The 21,900-nt window shown below is 32.3% G+C and overlaps 1 protein-coding gene across 1 annotated transcript in view; it reads right to left on the minus strand.

Moving 5' to 3' along the window:
- The window catches only part of LRPPRC (leucine rich pentatricopeptide repeat containing), a 106,705-nt gene that overhangs the window by 72,587 nt on the left and 12,218 nt on the right, over positions 1-21,900 (minus strand). The window contains exons 2-12 of the mRNA XM_051975188.1: positions 20,336-20,535; positions 16,588-16,710; positions 12,972-13,093; positions 12,819-12,877; positions 11,577-11,663; positions 10,882-11,008; positions 10,374-10,518; positions 9,806-9,963; positions 9,500-9,605; positions 9,312-9,419; positions 3,625-3,743 (exon numbers count right to left, since the gene is read on the minus strand). Of these exons, the coding sequence (XP_051831148.1) occupies positions 3,625-3,743; positions 9,312-9,419; positions 9,500-9,605; positions 9,806-9,963; positions 10,374-10,518; positions 10,882-11,008; positions 11,577-11,663; positions 12,819-12,877; positions 12,972-13,093; positions 16,588-16,710; positions 20,336-20,535 (1,354 nt within the window). The remainder of the gene's footprint in view (positions 1-3,624; positions 3,744-9,311; positions 9,420-9,499; positions 9,606-9,805; positions 9,964-10,373; positions 10,519-10,881; positions 11,009-11,576; positions 11,664-12,818; positions 12,878-12,971; positions 13,094-16,587; positions 16,711-20,335; positions 20,536-21,900) is intronic.

The raw sequence follows: 21,900 nt of genomic DNA on the forward strand, positions 1-21,900 counted from the left end.
AACGAGATCATGTCCCCTAACTCTAGGTGGCCATTGGAGCTCGATCCTGAGTCCTTTCCTCTTCTCTATACTACATTACTTGGTCTCGTCATCTCTTGAGAACTTAAAATGTCATCTCTAGGCTGATGAGGCACAGGTAAGAGAGGATGAGCACCTCTGTTGTGGGCTTGCTGAGCCTTCTTCAGGGTTACTCTTCTCTTTGGGATCCAGTTGGTCACCCAACCCCCACCTGGGCTCCAAGAACCTGAGGCACATACAAGAGCATGAGTTACACCGTGGTAAAACCATCTTAGCAGATGGATCAAACCAGGTTGAGGGTAACCAATAGACCTTAAACCTGTAAGTGATTTAAGGGGAGGTCCACTGCAAGCATGAGAAGATTTTCCTCTAGGTAAAATGGGTAGATGTGAATAATGTCTTCCAAGAGCCATCAAGGCACCTAAAGCAGTGCTATGGTCAAACATCACAGCTACCATGATCATCTGCCATACTCTGAGTCATCCCTAGTCATCCTGACCTTTTTCTTGCCATTGGACATGGAGACTTAGGAAGAAAAAAATGAGGCTGAAGATACTTCTGCTATTGGTTCTCTTCAAAAATAAAGGGCAAACAACTATATCAATATACTTCAAATCTATCTTCTTACCTTAATCTCTGTCTAAGCTTGAATCTTCTATCTTCAACTGTCTTTTATGAATCCTGAATTCAACCCAACTAAAACTGAATTCATTATTTTTCTTCCTAAAGGCTCCTCCCCAGCTCCCCTGTTATATCCCACCTTCCCAGAAACTCATTCTCAATTCCTCACCCCTCTATTACACTCAGTTACCAAGGCTTTTCTGCCTTCCGCGCCCCCCTCCTGTCCTGAGATAGGCCTCTCACCTGCATTAGGGCAGTCACCTGGCGGTGGGTCTGCCTGCTCCAGCTCACTCCAAGTCATCCTCTAGGCAGCACCAAAGCGACTTTCCTAAGTCACCAAGCCTCTGACCACAGAACTCTTTATTAGTGTTAGGATCAAACATTAAATCCTCTACTAGTTGTTCAAGACCTACTTCTGTTCTTCCTTTCCAACTTTTTTATACCTAAGACATCCTGCCACGCACACTTAAATTCAGTGACTGGCTCACAAACAAGACATGCCGTCTCTTGCTTTGGACCCATCCTATGACTCTCCCATACCTGGAATGGTTACTCCTGACTTCCTTTAAATGCCAACAAAAATACAATTTTCTACAGGATACCTTTTCCAACCCCTCAATTCTAGTACCATTTCTCTTTTAGTTGACAAAAAGGAAAGAATATATAGCTTGTTCATATGTTTCTGTTTGCTTCTTGTCTCCCCTATTAGGTTGTTAGAAACTTGAGAGACTGTCTCTTCCATCTTTTTGTATTGCCAGTCCTTGGCACAGTGCCTGACACATACTTATTATGTGTCAATACTTCTTATGGAATATATCTAACAATCTCTCCACTGCTCAAAAGCTTTGATGGTCCTCCACTTTTCACCTCTATGTGAACCGCCACGCGTGTTTGACCAAGTATATGATTCACTGTTCCCAGAACATATACTGTGCTTTCTCCAATTTTTTATATTACACTATTCATGTGCACACACACATACACCACTTTGTATTCTAGCTATTTGTATTATATGTTATGTCTCTCCTAGTAAAGTCCAGAGGTAGAGATGGCACATATAAAGCTCATTACATCCAATGTTTAGAGCAATGCTTTATACCCACTAGATTAGAAATACAAATTTATTGAATTATTGAAGGAAGCAAGTACTTACTATATATTCTATGCAAAAGCTAATGTACCCTTAGTACTAGATGGATAAACACAAACTTTAGAAGTTCTTGCCTACAGTGGTTATGACTGTACTTCAGAAAAAGATATGATTTTTAAAAGCTCAGTACACCAATAGATGAAATAATGCAATAGCAGCAATTTGAATTCAAATTATGGTAAAGAGATCAAAATGCAAACTGTTGGATTAATTCTATTATCTCATGAGGAATTTTCTAAGAAAAAGTGGATTCATCTACTACATGGAAGTGCTCAATGAATGAATGCCCTGATTTCACCAAGTGTGACCTGATCTACCCAACTCAAATTTGACTTCAACTTTAAGTGAACACTTCATCTAAGCAGAGCTCTCTATATAGAAGAGACAAAGTTTAGATAAGGCACTACCCTACAGCACTAACAGAACTTTCAGGGAAGGAAAAGAGTATTAAAAAACACACAAATAAAAAGAATCCAACATGAGGTAAAAATACAGATGATGAGTATATCATCAGGCATAAATATGTTTATGTCATGGAGGAAGAAGTACTTGAGATTTAAACAATCCATATAAGGGATAGCAAAATCTGGGGAAGACAATCCATGCATAAATTACAACATGAGCAAAGGCACAGTGGTAGGAACATACAGCATTTATAGGAAATGTTAAGTAGGAGACATTGGTTGAAATACATTGTGTGAAATATCATGAAATATAAATGGTTAAGAGTTCAGCACCAAGAACATGTTAGAAGAACCAAGGAAGAAAATCTTTTTAGACAGAGGGAGATGTCATGATCAAATAAAGTAAAGATAAAACAAAATTTCAATTACATAAAATCCAATTTTTGTCCAAAGAAAATCAATGCTGCTACAATTAGAAAACACTTTCTTGGAGGAAAAAAATCTAAAAATCAACATCCTCTGATAAAATAGTAAGACACAAGGTATAGAAGAAACTAGTACTAGATTTTAAGAAGAGACATTTCCCAATAGGTAAACTATCCAAATATATGAACAATTTTAAAAGGAAAGCTATCAACAATCATATAAATGGATGCACAATAAAGTTAAGTAGTGCCAGGAAAAGATTTTATTCAATTAACAATAAATAAATAAAAAAAACTTGGGAAGACTTGTGATTCTGATCAATACAAAGACCAAACATGATTCCAGATCTACGATGAAGCATGCTATCCAGAGAAGTAATAGACATAAGCATAATAAGACATGCCTTTTTAAATAAAGCTAATTAAGCATTTGTTTTACTTGACTAAATATAGATGTGGGTTTTTTCTTTTTCTTCCCCCCAAAAATTTTGTAAAGAAAAACACTTTTTAATTTTTTTTTGCGGGGGGGGGGGGGGGGGAAGAGGAGGAAGAAGGTGAGCTAAAGGGACTGAGGAAAAAAGAAGGAAAAAGAGATGACACCAGAAGGAAAAATGCTCATCATTGTGGCTTTTACTATAAACTTCAAGTTAATAGTTATAATTATGTCACTAATTTTAAAAGCTTTTTACACATTGTAAATGTCTAGAAGAAGCACAGCTGTGGAGATAGAAAACCTGGTCTGTCTTGTGTCACCCAAACCTTAGGTTAGGTTCACTCTCCAAACATGACTGTACCAAAGGTGTGATCTAGGAGATCCCTCTACTAATGAAAGCCTAAAGCAGTCCCTCCTTCACCCTAAATATAGAATTGGTATGTCAGAGACTGGTTCCTAAACCTTTTTCATTTTTTTCTGGAGGTATATAGAATGGACTGGGAAAATGATTGATAGTCTCAAGCTCAAGTATTTGGATCTGTTTATCAAAATAAAAAGCAATATTTGACTCACCTGTAATGCAGCACGTGCTGACTGTATACTATTAAAAGAGGGGAAGACATAATTTCCATATGTTTCAGCATCAGGATTTACTCCTAACTCATGCATTCTTTTGACAATTTCAATTATGCCTAAAAAGGAAAAATGCAAAGCACAGGGATAAGACAAAGACAATAAAACAGAAAAGAAAGAATAAAAAAAAAAAATAAAAAAAATAAAACTGCGAGCTTAAGTCCCCAATGTAATTTTTTAAAAAGACAATTAAAGATTGGCAACATCTTGATAAAAAGAGAGGGAAAAAGGAAAATAAGGTAGAAAAAAATAAGGCCTTCCTTTCATTCTTACAATAAACTTATACAACAAACAATACTGGAAGAAGCAGAGCACTGGAGTTATCTCAAGCATTCCAATACCTTTCAATTACAAAACATGTTTAATGACTCAAGTACAACAGTATAATAGTACCACATGAAAGAAAACTTACAAAGCTTAAAAAACCAAAAATCCTATATGTGTTGCTGGGTATAGAATACACATATCCTTTATATTCAAGTCAATAAAACTGTATTCCACAAGATATATACAGCATAACCAAAGACTAACCCTGATTATAGTAACTCTGGGTTTAGCAGGGTATGGGTTATAGTGGAAGGATTTTTCTTCACTATGTTCAACAATATGCAAACTTCAATTGTAGGATCATCATTTGGGAAAATCTACTAGCTTCTAATTTTTCATTTTTTTAAAGAGTTTTAAAACACCAAAAGTTAAGCATATAGGCATTTTGCATTCAAAGACACATTGTTTCACTGCATTTAAATCTAATTTGTCTTAGTGTTCATATCTCTTGATGTCACTTTTTTCTTGATAATATTTTTTGAACTAGTATACACACATAAAAGAGATATTTCAATTTTTTATGAACAAAATTTATCTTCTAAATGCAAAGGTCTATTTCCTCTTACTAGAACTATTTAATCATTCCTAGAATACTGTCCAAAACACTGGTCAGGCATAAGAATTTATTTTTCAATGAAAAACAATGAAAAAAAAGTCAACTGGCAAATGTCAGGATCCTATTTTTGTCCTTACAAGTTGAAGGACACAATTTCTCAAGAAAGAAAAGATACTTATTTTAACTATTTACAAAATAAATTTCTCCCTCAAAAATTTATGCCTTTACTCCAAGATCTTACCCACAGGAAAAGTGTCATCTCAGGGGTCCTCAAACTATGGCCTGTGAGCCAGATGCGGCAGCTGAGGACGTTTATCCCTCTTACCCAGGGCTATGAAGTTTCTTTATTTAAAGGCCCACAAAACAAAGGTTTTGTTTTTACTATAGTCTGGTCCTGCAACAGTCTGAGGGACAGTGAACTGGCCCCCTATTTAAAAAGTTTGAGGACTTCTGACTCTAGATGAATATGTTATATGAAGTATTACAATGTGCTTTCCCTTTGAGCACTTAATGATAAATGAAGGATTAAATTCTAAACCTCTGCACAAATTACTTTGATTTTTCTTTTGATTCATAATATCAAAAAAAAAGTATTCATTTTTTCTGCCACTTTTAAAATCTTAACCATGAAACTGTATGTTAGGAGGAAACAAAATTACTTTGAAAATCTAGCATTGTAAAAAAAAGCAACTAATTTTCATATTAGGAAACAATTTAAATGAGCAGAACCATTCTAGCGCAATACAAGCACAGAATTCTATAGCTGAAAAATTGAGAAAACTTACTGTCCTATCTTCAGAAGACCTGTGTTTATTCTGACTTGGATAGTTCATGAATACAACAGCATAATTTATATCTGCTACATATTATGACTTTGTTTACAATCAGTATCTTAAAAAAAAAATAAAATAAAATCCAAAATTTTTCAGTCTCTTTTGTATACACAGTAACTAGCCATTTAATTTATGAATAAAATTTATGTTCCTAAATACTACTGAATACTTTCAAGTTCAAATCAGTACACAGAAATGAATTACCTCTTGAAAACCATGAGAAATAACTATCGTAAACATTTAATAAGAAGAAATAAGATTTAAAAGAAAAAACAAAAAATAACAATCACAATTCCCTGCTCCAAGGAACTCACATTTCTACTACCTATATTTAAATCTTCTACAACCAGTTATTTCTGAGACAAAGGGTGGACAAGAAGAAAAGTATGACCATTGCAATCCTTTAGCAGTGTGGAGTAAATATTCTTTAGTACTATTAATTTATCAAAACTATCTCTGTTTAAAAAGTTATTAAGTGACTTATAGATGTAGAAAATATAATTAGTTTTCATTGTCTATTAAAAGCAAATTTTGAAAAAGATTTGGTATTTTGCCAATTACATCTCAGATGAATCAAATGATGTTATTTTGATCTCATTCTCACTTTTCTTGATGAGACTGGAACAAGTAACTGTTCTATTGTTCTTGTATATTTAATGTCCAATAAACCACCAAAAGGGTAGATGAAATAACTATTTTTATATTCATGGGCATGTGAACTTATCCTTTGTAGAATAACTTAAAGCATCTTTGATATTCCAGGAGCAGGCTGGATTACTGATGATGTGTTTGTTCATCTTCTTTATATGGCACATTCTTTGCTCTCTCCCACTCCATGTAGAAATGAGTATAAGTAATATTAAAGGCATTGTTCTTAAGACTTATACTCAATATAATATCAATGCAATCACTGTCAACAACATAGTTAGATACTGTTATGGCTTCAGTACAGCTACTGGTTGAGATCTTAGTTATTTTTGGATCTTTTTTATCTGTATTTTTAGTAGATAAATTTATAAGTCCATGAAAGGGAGTGAACTTCTGATGTAAAATTCTAGGTATCAGGTCATTTATGGCTGGGTGCTGAATTTTTACATGCTGTAGTGTTAAGATTCAGAGTTTCTAATCATTTCTTTTCACTAATCTTACACTGATTATTAAAATCTGAACTTTTAAAGAATAACTTTTCTGTAATTTAATGGTGACAACAATCTGGTCCTAAAATTGCAATCATCATCATCATTAAGCACTCTTCTTTACTATTCTGTAAAGATCAATTCCCTAAGTTTCAAAGAAATCTGATCTTCCAAGTGTGTAACAATATTCTTTATGCCATTAAGCTCTTACTTTTCATATTCATTTTACAATTCCTTCATGCATCCTGACCTGAAATTAATTTTGTTTTTAGTTTCTATCCATTCTCAAAAACTTGATATTTAAAATTCCCAACTATGAAACAAGTAGATTTAAGGGAATTTCTTTATTTGTGCTACAGGGGACAAAACTACTAAGAAAAATCACTATGATCTATCTGAAATTGAAGATTTAAAAAAAAAAAAAATATATATATATATATTGCTCAAATTAGCTTCAGTTGGATACGTGTAGTCAGTTTATTTGCTAACCTTGATCTATTAGGCTATTCAAACAAACTTTTCAACAATATCTATTTTTTGTAGTTTTCTATTCAGATATATCTTTCCCTCAACCAAAGTTGAATCTTATTTTGTTACTTGTTACTCAAAGAAATACACATATAGAGTTTAACGTAGCAAGGAAGAATAATTTACTTCTCAAAGAACAATTCTGTTTACTATGTAAAAATTAAGATGAATTTTCTCTTAATATTAAATGGTTAAAAAAAAAATAAAGGCAAGAAAATACAAGAACCTCTAAAAATGGAAATCTATAATTCTAAAGACTCACATTACTGAGAATCATATGAATTATTTAATATGGGGAAAGAGAGGCTGTTACATGTGAGAAGAGAAGATTAAATTTTTTCCTATACTCTTATTGCCAGGGAATATTACAACAATTTAACACAACTGGGTTATATGATAGGAAAAAAAGAACCAGAACATTGTTCTTTTATGAAGCAGGATGAGAGAACTCAAATATCCATTCCATTGAAGTTGGGAGTGTCACACTTTTCTCAGGCAAGAATTGAAGCACGAGTATTAGATGATTTCTAGAGTCCTTTGCAATTACATGATTTTATGGTTTTATACCCAAGACTAGGAAATATGGGTTCAAATTTTATCTTCGACATGCCTATGGGATCACACGCAAAAAACTTAGTCTCACTGAACTTAGAAAAAGTCCTGAAGAGTTTAATTCTCCAATGAGTAATCACTGAGAGTTCTCTAGAGCTCTCTACTAAGCAATAAATGAGTTTATTGCCAAGGTCAGATTTTTTATTAAGTTAGGCCTGGAGACAACTAAAATCTCTTTCAGGAGATGCTAGCATAAACTACAAATAAAGCTGAGTGATCTCTGGCAAAAAATAGGTTCCTGAACATTTTTAACTAGTCCCTTAACAAAGGTGAATTTAGTAACTTATCTCTGATTTAAACCAAAGGTACTGTTCAGGAAAGCAAAGACTTCACTGACTAACTGAACATTTCAACAACAGTTATCAATTATATTTCAGGATTCAATAATCATAAAAACAAAAAATATATATATACTTAGAGGTTGTTTTTAAAAGATAAAATGAAGAGAAATAATATGTGAACCAAACTTTTCACAGAATGATAACTTTGTTTCAGAAACATGAGATTATAGGTGACCTTGGAGTTTCAGAACAAGAAGATATACAAAGAGTTAATAAAACTGCATATTGTTTTCACAAAGATCTTTCTAAAAAGGATTTAGAGACTTTTATAGTCAGAAACAATTAGGGAATACTTGTTTCAGCATTTCTTCTAAACCTGAATACAACTGTATATTTAAAATAAAATTGCAATATGAACAGTCTGCTAAAAGCACTTTTTTTGTGTTTGTGCGTTTTGTTTGTCACCCAATGTCACACTAACAACTCTGCATCTCATTCTAGAACACATTATACTGTGAGATAAGAGGGAAAAGACCATTTTTTGTTTCCCCAAGGGGAAAGTACTTCTGTTAAAAGCATCTTTTTATGAGACTACTCTTTCTGAATTACCAATAACGCAAACCAAAGAATTAGACACTGTACTCTAAAATTTTAATATTTGTACTATTCTTATTCATAGCCCATAGACATCCCATGTGTGCTAAATGCTCAATACAGGGAAAAGTGTACTAAATGCTCAATCGTACTTAAGGATCCGAAAGACTGCATTTCTGCCCTTCAATCAGCATGCTGTCAGGTCACGATCACTCATCCAGCAATAGGAGTTTCCTTGCCTTTTCTATTACTATAACTAAGCTCAAATTTAGCTCATCAGATAAAAGAGATTGGGGGGGAAGGGGGGAAGAAGAGAAGATGTTTCACAAAGAAAACTATTAAGCTTCTCAGTTGTTTTAGTGAAACCTAAACTTGGTATGTGGCTTTACTTTGAAAGCATCTATAAGTATTTTATATAGACTAACAACAAGAAACAAAAGACTTAAAGTATATATAGTATAAAGTTTAAATTTTAAAGTTTATTATTAGAATTTTGTCATGTTTTCATTATGAATTCAAATTTTAGGGACTATAAGTAAAACAAATGAAATTTAAAACTATGTAATGTTATTTTTTAAAATGATTTAGGGAAATCTGTATAAAAGAAAACATTTCCACATGTCCAAAAAAATTCTTCTACTCAACAATTTTCAAAGAATTTGGTGTTCCAGATTACAGACTGCTCCAAGCAGTGATAATCTTTCAAAATGGGTCTCTAAATTATTATGCCTTTAGTAAACAAGAAAATAAAACAGCTAACCTTGAATATCTTTGTTCTTCTGATGTTTAGTTAATAATGGCCAAAAATAGTGTGGTCTGATAGGAGCTTTCTGTTCCTTCAATGCCTTCATAAGGTCAGTTGCCAAATCTGGAAAAAGACAGGGAATATTAGAAACACTATTTCAACATAAAAATCTACATTTTTTTTAAAATTTAAGAATAAAATACCAGTGTTTTTGGCTCTCAGAGCGCTGAGCAAAGTGAATTCTAAAGGGGCAAGATGTAGCTTCTCTTCTTTTAATTTTTCACAAAATTCTTCCAACTTGTTAAAGGGCTAAAAGAAAACAAATAAGTGTCAGCCTTTTCCAATCTTCTGCAAATATGCCAATAGTTTTTCAATTAACAGTATGAAGGAAAAAGTCTGTATTTGCAATATTACACTCTCATGACAAAGTCCTTAGACTTTCACAACTTTCTAAAAGTCCATTTTGTTTGAAATAGCAAAGTTCAGTAAGTAAAGAATGAACTGAATACCGTATTCATGGTGACACAATGTTGTAAAAAAAAATTGCCAAAGTTTGTAGCACTTTCGTTTGTTTTTCCTACAAGTGATTTTGGACATGATACTAAAATTTGCATTGCTACATCTTCCAATCCTTCCGTCACTAAATTCAGACAGAGGTTCATCACATCTAGAAAATAAACATATAATGCACTTAATATAAATTAAATACCATTATACTTCAACTACTATTCAAGTTATCTCTTATTTTGAACACATGCAAGAGCAGCACTAGAAAATTGACCAAAAAACATTAACAAAAGACAATTAAAAGATGAGATCATACAATCTACCTTTTGAAAGACTGCTTTTAGCTGTTAGAAATAAAACATTTCTAAATTAAATATACACTAAAAATTTATGTGAATATAAGTTTATTTAAAATTGAAGCTATTTTTATATGCTGACTTCAAAGGATTTATAGATTCCAAAATGCCATTAACTACAGTTTAGATTCAGATACTTTTAGGAAAATGTTTTTCCTATAATATTAAGATTATTGGCTTATATTGTTATCAACTATTTTTTTAAAATATCAACCTGGAATACATCTTCTTTCAAATTTCATGCGTTCCAAAATTTCGGAGACATACTGAGGATATCCAGCTTTGCTGAAGCTAAAGATAATTTGCATTAAATCTCTGTCCATAAGGTGGTTATCAGTCTTCTCCATCATTTCCAAAGTCTGTAAACAACCCCAAAGCAATAAAAGTTAAGGCATTTAAGAGAAGAAAAAAATTCCTTTTTAAATATCCACCATTTCTAAAGATAAAAATTGTGGTTGTTATATTTAAATATGTAGATAGATAGATAGATACATGTACATATATATATATGTATTTTTTTTTCAGGAATATAGCGCATATGTAGCTGTTAAAATAATGTTACTAATACACAATTCTCCCTCAATAATACTGAACACTAGAGAATGTTTCAGATGATAAAATGACGAATACATTCCACTTCTACTTTCTTGCCTTATTAAACAATCAATTTAATGTTAGATGTTTAAAAACACTTTTTTCAATGTATACTGCATAAATTTTACCTGTGTAACATGATCAATGTCACCTTTCTCAGCATATGCATTCAATAATGCTAAATAAGTATCTGGACCAGGCTCAATTCCTGCTTCTCTCATGACTGAAAGAATGTTTTCTGCATTTTGCATATCCCTGTAAATTATTTGGAAAATATTTTAAAACACATCCCTTTAAGAAGTCTGCTTATATTGATCTAAAACTTTTATTTCTAAGAAGATAAAACATGAAATTTGAAAAATTTTTCAAAATTTTAAACAAAATTTAAATGTATGTAACCACAGTTTAGTTTTTGAAATATCAAAATCTGAAAACCTCATTATTTTAATCAACTTTTGCAAATGATCAAATAATTAGGGGGATATTCAAGTAAGACTGATTAAACCTAATAAATTACACTTGGGATCAAATTAATATTTTCTGAAGATGAGATTACCACTTTTTTAATGTTACTTTTTAAAAACATTTTCAGGCACAAACTAATTAACTACCTTACATGGATAAATCAAGTAAATCTCAACACTTAAAATAAAAATTAATTCTGGATTAAGATTAAGTACAATTTATTGGAAGTAGGCTAAATGGAATAGAAATGATATATGAATTCTTTATCATCTGGTAATTCAGACTTCAAGTAGATAAGGAGTCATGATTCAGGATTTGTTATATCATTAAACAATTAAAATAGCTTATTTTATATTACCCAGTTCTTGCATGCCCGGTAACAAGGGTACTGAATACTATTTCTGTGACTGGAAGATTCTTTGTCTTCATAAATCCAAGAATCTTGCTGAAAGGTATAAGAAATGACATTAATCATTAAAAAAATCACATTGATGGCCTTTGCTATAATTAGAATTCTTTTTTTTTTTTTTTTTTTTTTTTGATGCAACTGGAGTTAAGTGGCTTTCTCAGGATCACACAGCCATGAAGTATCTGAGACCACATTTGAACTCAATTCCTCCTGATTTCAGGGCTGGTGCTCTATTCACTGCACCACCTAGCTGCCCCTGGAACTAAATCTTTAAAAACTTCTTAAATGCTAATATAAAAACATTTCCAAAGGAATTATTTGTTATTAGCCAACAGTAGAAGACTGATTTGGTGAAAGAGACAAAGGCTTTTTGTGTTAGCAAAAAGCTAGCTCCCAAAAAGGACTCTAAGAATCCTAAATCCTTTATTCTACTGATTCCAAAGAAGTGAAGTAACCAGTTCTTAGTCCAACACTTCATCAGCATAATTATCCTCAAATTGCAGAGCTACTTTGACAGATGAAATACTGTAACCAGACCTCTCCCACTCTGATTCAAATAGCAAGAGGCAAAACCAAGAAGCAACATAAAAAATGACAAAAAGAAATACAATGAAAACTGAACAGTATAATCATTCTGAAAAATGGGAAAAGTTGAGAAAGTAAAAGTCGAGAGGTAAAGACCTAGAGTTGAGAAACCCTGAATTCATAGATGTCAGAAGGGATAATGTGTTGGCAGTGTTTCACATTTCTTTTTATTCACAAACAAATGATGGATCTTTGTGTACCAGTGAAGAAGGACTTATTTGGAATTAAAGGTAAAAACAAAGCAAAGTAACAATTAAAAAAAAAAAAAAAAAAAAAACACAACTGGCCTGCATGGGATGGCACTGAAAAAGTATAATCCGTGGACAAATGGCATCTCTCAAGGGGCTAAGTTTTCTTCCTAAACAACAACTCAAAATAGGCCAAGAGGAATGGGTGATCCTAAATACTAACCTCAAAAATGAATACATAATTTCAGGAGAAAATGTCTATTAGAGATCTGGTGTCAAGATTATGTTGAATGACATGTTATCAAAGATACTCTTGGACTTGCTCTCCAAACTTAAATAGTAATTTTATGTGATTTCCTGCCCCTCTTCCCTTAAAAATAAATTTTATCACATCATGAATAAATATGTAAAGTCATACCTGGCACCTTCAATGTCTCCTTTATTACAATAAGCAGCTATCAGTCTCTGGTATGTCACCTGTCAAGAAAATGAAAAAAATACATATTTTTTTAACTTCAGGGGAAAAGTGGGAAGAGGTCTTATATACTTCCTCATAAAAGAGACTACTTACACGATTAGGCTGAATATTTGCTTCCTCCATTTTTGCCAAAAAATCAGTTGGTGAGAATTCATACTCATTCTGAAGATATACTTTAAGTAAAGCATTGTAGTGGCTTATATCATATGTCACACCTGAAAATGAAAAAAGTTTAAATTTTCTGAATCATGTTATTCTCACAAACTGGAATAACATAAGAACATACATTTCACAAAAATACAAAAACACTATAGATGGGCAACAATATTACTTGTGAATCTGAATTTAGAATTATCACCTAACCATATTAAGTAGACTTGAGCCTGCCTATACAAGGTATCTGCTATACTAAGAATTACCTAAACATTTCAGAAAACAATTACTAATAAGTAAATGATACTTATTCTTTTTATAATTATTCTGCAAGTCCTTGTTGTCTCCTCTATTAGAATGTAAGCTCTCTATGAAGAAGGGATTATTTCATTTACTGCATTAGCATTCCAACATCTAGCATGGTAGGTACTTAACTGATACTTATTAGTGGCTGATTAAAGTGATTAGCTTTCTCAAATGCTTAGGTATTCAAGAAGTGGACTTCTAATAATCTTTTCTGTTAAAAAAAAAAGCTACTAAAATTATCATTAGGAACATGAGTAAAAGGGGGCAAGGAAATATATGGGAGAACTTAATCCACAAAACATTGACCAAAAAATGCTCATTAGTTTGGTTAAAAGTACAATTTGTAAGTCTTATTTTGCAGTTCTTCACACATTTACGATATCCCAGAGTTAAAAAAAAAAAAAAAAAAAAAAAAAAAAAAAAAAACTCCTATTACCAGAATCACAAGATCTGAGACTCCAATCCTGAAGTCCAGTATTCCCCTGAACATGAACATGACAGGAAATGACTATCTCCTGAGACAGGATATTCTAGAAATGGCCTTAAAAAAAACACCTTAACTTGGCTTCTGCAACATTTTATCCATTGCTCTCAAATAGAAAAAGTAACCCTTCTTCGAAATATAACAGGTTATTATTGCTTTGTAAGAAACTATAAAAATGAAAAAAAGAAAAAAAAATTTTCAAATGCTGGATTCAGAGAAAACCTGAGATAATCTACATGAACTGATGCAGAAGAAAGTGAGACAAACAGAATAACATATATAACTATAATAATATAAAAGAAAATTATTCTGAAAGACTTAAGAAGTATGATCACAACAACACTTCTTTCCTTTGTTATAAGGATTATATTGACTCCAAGATTGATGATGATCTGGGCAGAAGAGGAGATAAACTAGAGGTTAAGAATGAGAAATATGTTCTTAAACATAGCAAATATGAAGATCTGTTGATCATCATTATGCCTACTAAGTAGGACATTTATTGATCAAGGTGATAAATAGAAATAGTGATGCCAAAAAAACAAAATCAAAATATCACCCATTTTTTGAGTATTTTTTTAAAAATACAAATGACTGGGAGCAGGAAAAAAAAAAAATGACAAGCAGGTGAATTTTGTTGCTATCATCTTAAATTTTAACATATTCTTTCAAATATTATCTATAAAGACCAATTTTTCACATACAATCCTTTTTTCTATTCTTCCTATATTAAAATGTTTAAGTTAAGAACAAATCTCTTCTCCCTCTGTACTACTTTACTTGGTGATCTCATTAGTTCCCATGGATTTCATCATTAACTCTGTGCCAATGATCTAAAACATCTTGCCCCAATCTCTCAGCTGACCCACTAACTTCTTACTGAAATTTCAATTAAGAATTTTAAATAAGTATTCTTAGGGATTCATGGGCTTTACTCATCTACCAAAAGGAACCATTACACAAAAAGTTAAAAACCTTGCTCTAAATGCCCTGAAATCTATGATTCAAAAATTTAGGATACATTTTCTTTGTTACAAATTCTAAGATTAAACGGTCACTTCTCAAGGCTCACATTATTTCTACCCCAACAACCAGTTTTTCACTGGTGAAAAAAAAAATCAAACTGAGAAAAGAATTTCATTTTGGTCACATCAAATTTTGAAGAATTAAAATTATCATTAAGCTAATTTCCCAGCCACAGTAGAGAAGAGAGAATCTATGGCCAAAGGGGAAGGATGTAACTAGCTCTTGCCATGTATATTTATAGCCTTGCCTTTTCCCTCTTGTTTTTCCTGCTCTTCCTTCTCCTCATCTCCCTATCACCTTCACCTAAATCCTTTCAAAAGCCTAAAATTTCATAAGGCTAGTGGTCACAGGTATTGATCCAATATATTAAAATTTTTACACGGATAGATTTGAATCAGATATTAGGCAGTATAACATGGAACCATCATACTGAGACAGCAGTCATCTGAGTAAAAATCTAGGGTTTCTAGTTGATTCTTAGCAAGATCAATATACTTAGGACAAAGCAACCAAAAAATTGGAAGCCCTTTGGAGCTATATTCCAAGAAGAAGGTAGAGTTTATGTTGGGAGAGCTGATAATCCCTGCCATGTTCTATCCTGCTCAGACAACATTTTGTAATGTGTATTTGGTTTTTGTAGAAAATCCAAAGGAAGGTTATCTGGAAAGTGAAGAGACTCGAGATCATCTCATGTGAAGTAGAAGGAAATGGGGATGTTTGCTGTGAAGACTGAGGAAACGTTATACCAGTGTTCAAATATTTTAAAGGTTTTCATGTGGAAAAAAATGAGACAAAACACATCTAAGTCTGATGAACTCTTAAAGAGTAGAGTAGGTCACCTTATGAGACAGTGGGTCCACCCAACTGCGAAATATTTAAGCAAACACTGGATGACCCTTTTTGGTTAATGGTAGTAAAGGTTCTTATTCATTTATGGATTGGAATAGAAGACCTCTGAAATCTCTTATAAGAATCTGTGATTACACTATCAATGCCTAACACATATTACTATTATCATTTTTCAAATAATAACAGATGTTATGAAAAAAATTTCATTTAAGCATGTTACTGAATTCCTACCATTTTTTTTTTTTTTATCATTGTGAATTCCCTCAATCAATGGATATAAATAATATAACTACTGTCTTGTGGGGATGGGGGGAATAGGAAAGTTTTTTTTTCAAACTAAAGAGTTTTCATCTTCAAATAAAGTTAAGACTCACTACCTTAAGATACTTCAACAGACTTAAATATTTATCACACTAGAATTATATAGCTGCTGATATAGATATGTTAATTACCAACATCTGTAAGTATGTTTTGAAAGAGGTAGTCCTCCTTTTACTGAATTACTGTATAATACTAGTCTTAATTTCATTCAGAAGACATCTCTCCAAATGGTAATATTTTCAAATTCATCCAGGTTATACCAAAACTTAATGTTTTCAAGAAGAGATTTCACTAGATTATTTATTTCATATTCATTATTCATATAAGCAATATGATGCAAAAGTGATTTTAACATCTAATTTTCTTTCCATTTTATTATGAATGCCCCTAGATGTCACTATAACTCTCTAAATGAAAAATAAGATTCAGATAATGGTAAAATGAATATCCTGTCATAAAATCTAAGTATGTCATTTAATAAACCTTCCTTTTTAAGCAAAAGAAAAAGGGAAAATGCATTACAATAGCTGTAAGATTCCATGCATGAATTATATATTAAAATAATCATACCCAACGCTTGTAGTTTGTCCCATATCCTGTGGACAAATTCTGTTCGTTCTGAAGGTTTTAGTTCAGGTAATAGAGAGCCACAGCTACGCAGTAAAAGCAAAGCCAGGTTACTACTTGGATTTCCTGTAATGAATGTCATATTTAACAAAATTAATAAAATAGTGAGAACTAGAAAAAATTCAGTTACGTACTATTTCGATATAAAAAACAATAACAGCAACATAAAAATCAGCCACCAGCTTGAAAATTCTTCCAAACCTTCTGGTCTACCAAATTATTTGTTAATGGTATGGTAATTTTCAAAAAAACAAAAATATGCCACATAAAGTTCTTTGCTAAATGTCATAGATTACATTTGTAATTTTTTACAAATTTTTATTTTATCATAAAAAAATTTGTCATTTCAACTGGCACTTGAAATTTGTGCCTCCATTAAAAATACCTCAAAAATAAAATAAAAATCTCATTTTCAGCGCTTCTGACTTTCCTTAAGAAGAGATTTTACAATCTTGAAGAAATCTTAAGATTTCTCTTAAGAAGAGATATTACAATCTGCACAAGCAGAACTAAAAGAAAAAAAAACCAAGCTGATAAGCAATTTAGAATCTTCCAATGTGTTTCAAGTTCTATAACTTTCCCTTTCATCCTGGTGCCCAGTCAGAAGAGGCACAGGGCCCTGGTCCTAAAATCAGGAAGACTAACTTGAGTGAATTCATTAATCTCCTTCAGCCTCTGTTTCTGTTATAAGAATTAGCACGTTGTAAATCTTAAAGCATTAATGCTAGTTATTTTACACTTCCATGGTCTTCACTTAAAATTTTATAGTGGCCAGTTTCTATACAGTTAAAAAAGTTACAAAATAAAAAATTTTTAAAGGTAAATAAAAGTCTAGTAAAGGCCAGGAGAAAAAAAGGCAATTTTTTAGAAAAGATTAAGTAAAAGTAATAAGGAGTATGTAAATACAAGACAGGACATATATGTTTAGAGTTTTAAGGAATTGCTTTACCTTTAATCCCTAAACTATATATCATAGCTTTCTAATAAACAAAAGTCACCTTTTAGTAGGTTTGTTCAAGAAAAAAGATAGCAAGAATTTTCCTTAAAAAACCCAGTTACAGGTTTTTACCATTTGTGCTTTCTCCTTTAGTAGGTATCCTTTGTAAAAAGAAGTCCTACACCTATGGGTATATCTTATAAGATTTATAAATACAAATTTCAAGCCAAAACAATACTATGGATCATAGATGTTATCCTGTACAGAAGTTTATTTGCTATGTACTCTCTCTTCCAGAATTCAGATAAATTTATTATGTCATCCAGCACTTATGTTATATATAGTGCTCTTGAAATGGGAGATGTTACTATTGTGTTCTGCAATCAATATTCACCTTCTTGCATTCTGGTCCTCCACCAATTCAATCTACCTCTCTTCAGTCTACTCTGCAACACAATCATTCAGGTGCTACTCCCTAATTTTAGGTGTCTCTTTTACCCTCTTTTTGCAGGAAGCTGCTCATCCTCCATTGGTCCCATGATGCCTAGCCCTAGGTATCCACCTCTATCTCTCTCCTAAGGTCCAATACACATAACAAGTTGTTTGACAAGACACTTGCAACTGCAGAGTAGGCATTTAATAAATGCTTGTTGAAAGCATTTCTTGTAAAAGGCCTCATTTCCCAAATAGAGACAATTTTCAGACAAAGAAATCAAAACTATCTATAACCACATGAAAAAAAAAATGCTCTACATTACTCTTGATTAGAGAAATGCAATTATAACAACTCTGACATACCACTCCACACTCATGAGATTAGCTAATAACAAAAAAGGGGGGCAGCTAGGTGGCGCAGTGGATAGATCACCAGCTCTGAAATCAGGAGGATCCGAGTTCAAATCTGATCTCAGACATTCAACACTCCCTCGCTGTGTGACCCAGGACAAGTCACTTAACCCCAATTGCCTAACACAATCCCAAATGCCCCCCAAAAAGAACAAGAACAAGAAAAATAAAATGATAAAATATTGAGAAAAGATGTGGGGAAACTGGAACATTCACTCTGGGGAACAATTTGGAGTTATGCTCCAAGACTATAAAAGTGTGCATACGCTTTGATCCAACAATGACACTGCTACATGTACATTCCAAAGATATCAAAAAAAAAAAAAAAAGGAAAAAGGACTTCTTTTACAAAAATATTTACAGAAGCTATTTTTTTGGTGGCTAAAAACTGAAAATCAAAATGATGCTCATCAATTGGGAAATGGCTAAACAAGATGTGATGGATTATTGTGCCATAAGAAATGATAAACTTGATGTTTTCACAAAAATCTGAAAAAACCCTACACATGAACTCATGCAAATTGAAGTGAGCAGAGCCTGAATGTTGTTGTACGCAGTAAGACTAATATTATACAATGCAGAACTGTGAATGACTTAATTGTTTTTAGCAATACAATGATCCAAGACAATTCCAAGGAACTACTGATGAAGCATATCATCAACCTCCAGAGAAAAACTGTTATTGTTTGAATACAGACAGCATGTTATTTTTCACTTTTTCATTATTTTATTTATTAATAATCTTTTCTAGTACAAAGGGTATGGTAATGTTCTATAGGATTGCATATATAACCTATTATCTGACTGCTTACCATTTTGGAGGAGAGGGAAGATTTTGAAATTCTAACTTTAAAAAAGGGAAAAGAAAAATTCCCATCTAAATTTTAAAAAGTTGTTTTAACATATAACTGGGGGGGGGGGAATATACACACATTAAATACATATACACACAAATAAATGCTTATTGGATTAAGTGAAGATTAAAAATTCTCTACTTAGAAAATCATTTGATTTTTTTCAAGATGACAAAACATGGTATTAAATGACAAAGCCTTAAGAAGAGAGGTAAGAAATAACATTTTTCCCCCCATTCTTTGCATGGTATTGAGTATTCCCTAGTTATTTTTGGTGAACTGTCCTACCCCTCCCCCCTAAAATTCTTTGGAATAAGGGATTTTTTGGTAGATGAGGAAAGAATTTATTCAGAAATGTAGATGATATAAGATAATCTTAAGTTTTGAAAATTAAAAAATTATACTAAAATTTTCGTCAATTTTTTTTTTAAAAAACAATATAAGGAGATAGCTAAGTAACAGTGAATGGGACTTGATTAAGGAAAACTGGAGCACAAATGTGGCCTCAGATACTTATAGCAGTGTATTAACCTTGGATAGTCACTTACTTCTGTCTGCCTTAGACAGAAATAGGAATAACTCCTATTTCTAAGGGTTAATAGGAGGATCAATTGAAGCACTCAGCAGAGTGCCTTGCACGTACTTAATATTTGTTGAAACATAAATGTGTCAGAACATTTATCTTTCATTAACAAAGGCTACATATAATATTTTATTTCAGCTGATTTTGCAGCTTGAGGAAATCAGAATGTAATTTCAAATAAACAGAAAATGACAACATATAAACAAAACCACAACCTGATATCATGAAAAATAGAATGAGTATGTGGTGTTAATATTTTCCAAAATTATTTGTAGGATGTTATTACAAATTCTAGCTCAAAAGGAAAAAAGTCCAATGTATACTAGATTTCAAAATACTTTTTAATAAATGGTTACAAATATTTTAATCTGAAAATTCAAACCACCATTACATGCATTACAATAAGTTTTCCCCCCAATAAAAACTCCATCCATGGCAGAAATTAACTTAAAGGATAGAAATTCTCATTACCTGATCTGCAGATATCACGATAAACGTTCTGTAAAAGAGTTTTAGTGATACGGCCGGTTCTTCTAACAGAATGATCTAGCCTTCCCAATGCCCAATCAAACTGATTCATCTGTTTTTTATAAATAGAAATTGATTCTTCTTGATGATCATTCTTTTTCTGAGCTACAGTTGAGTAAGAGTTAGCTTCACTGATCAGAGTTCTGTTAAATAAAAACACAGCAATTAACTAACATCTTAAAAAAAAACAAACCAGAAATACAAGAAAGTTTTACATCAGCATTTAAACTATAAAATTTACTTAGGTATCCAAATATCCAAATGCAAATTATTCAAATGAATTGCTCTAAAAATATTTAATTTAATTTTAAAAAGGGCAAAAGTGAATACTTTTTAATATTTATGGAACTACTGAATGATTCTGAAAAACTACATATGCCCAAGTTTCTAATTCCTCAGTGAGTCAAAACCCATCTATTTGTATTAATACCCAAGTTTTAGGTAGTGAACAATTGTGGTGTAAGGTGTGTTCCTCTAATAGGAGCCTAATATAGACAGTTGCTAAAGCAACACCCCCCCAAAAAAAAAAATCAATAAAAATGAGACAGCATGAAAACCAAAATTCTTTCAAATCGGTTTCCTAATATAATAAGATCTTTAAAATAATTCACAATCATCATAGTGTAGAATATTGGGCTGCTATGAAGACAAATGAAAGAATGATAGCTAAAGAGGCAGATTTATAAAAACACAGCAACATTCTATGCACAGACTGCTAAGAGTACTTGGGTTTTTGTATCCTCCCTATTCTTCTAAGTGAGAGATAGAGAATGGATCCTTCTTCCTGTGTCAGAGGGAAAAGGAGTGGAGATATAGAATTCTGGCTTCTGAAATGCTAATTTTGTAAAGGAATTTTACTTTTAAGTAGTTTTATTGTTGCACTTTGTTTCTTTACCATGTTTTCCCTTTAACCTCTATTCCTTAATGCAAGACAAACATGGTCTAATTAAAAGAGTGCTGGCTTTGGAATTCAGAGTCAGAATTTGGATTCACTCTTTGTAGGCCTCAACTTCTTGTCTGTATAATTTGATGTTCAGAAGAAAGCCTCTGAGATCTCCTCCAGCTCTAAGGATAGAATGTTCTTATCTTGTAGCTCAGCTTCTTCATTTCACAGAAGACACTGGGGGCCAAGAGTGGGGAAAGGCACAAGAAGAGCAGACCAAGAACTCAAACCTAGGGCTCCTGCCTTTACCACCATTACTGACCTCACTCCACAAATTTTTCATGTTTTCCTTTTTATATCTAATCAGTTGCCAAGTAATGGCAACTCATATAGTGCAATATTTTCCATATCTGTACCCCTCCTTTTTATTTTCATTGCCAGCATTAAATTAGACCCCAGTCATCTTTCAGCTGCTATTAAAATAGCCTAACTAGCATCCATACTACTACTACTGGTTTGCTCCACCAACTCCCCAAGTTGCTTCCAGAATAATCTTCTCAATGCTTAATTTGAAACATCTTTCTCTAGCTCAAAAAATTTAAATGTCTGCCCATATCATAAAGCT

The sequence above is a fragment of the Antechinus flavipes genome, chromosome 2, assembly GCF_016432865.1.
Source record: "Antechinus flavipes isolate AdamAnt ecotype Samford, QLD, Australia chromosome 2, AdamAnt_v2, whole genome shotgun sequence".
NCBI classification, from domain to species: Eukaryota; Metazoa; Chordata; class Mammalia; order Dasyuromorphia; family Dasyuridae; genus Antechinus; species Antechinus flavipes.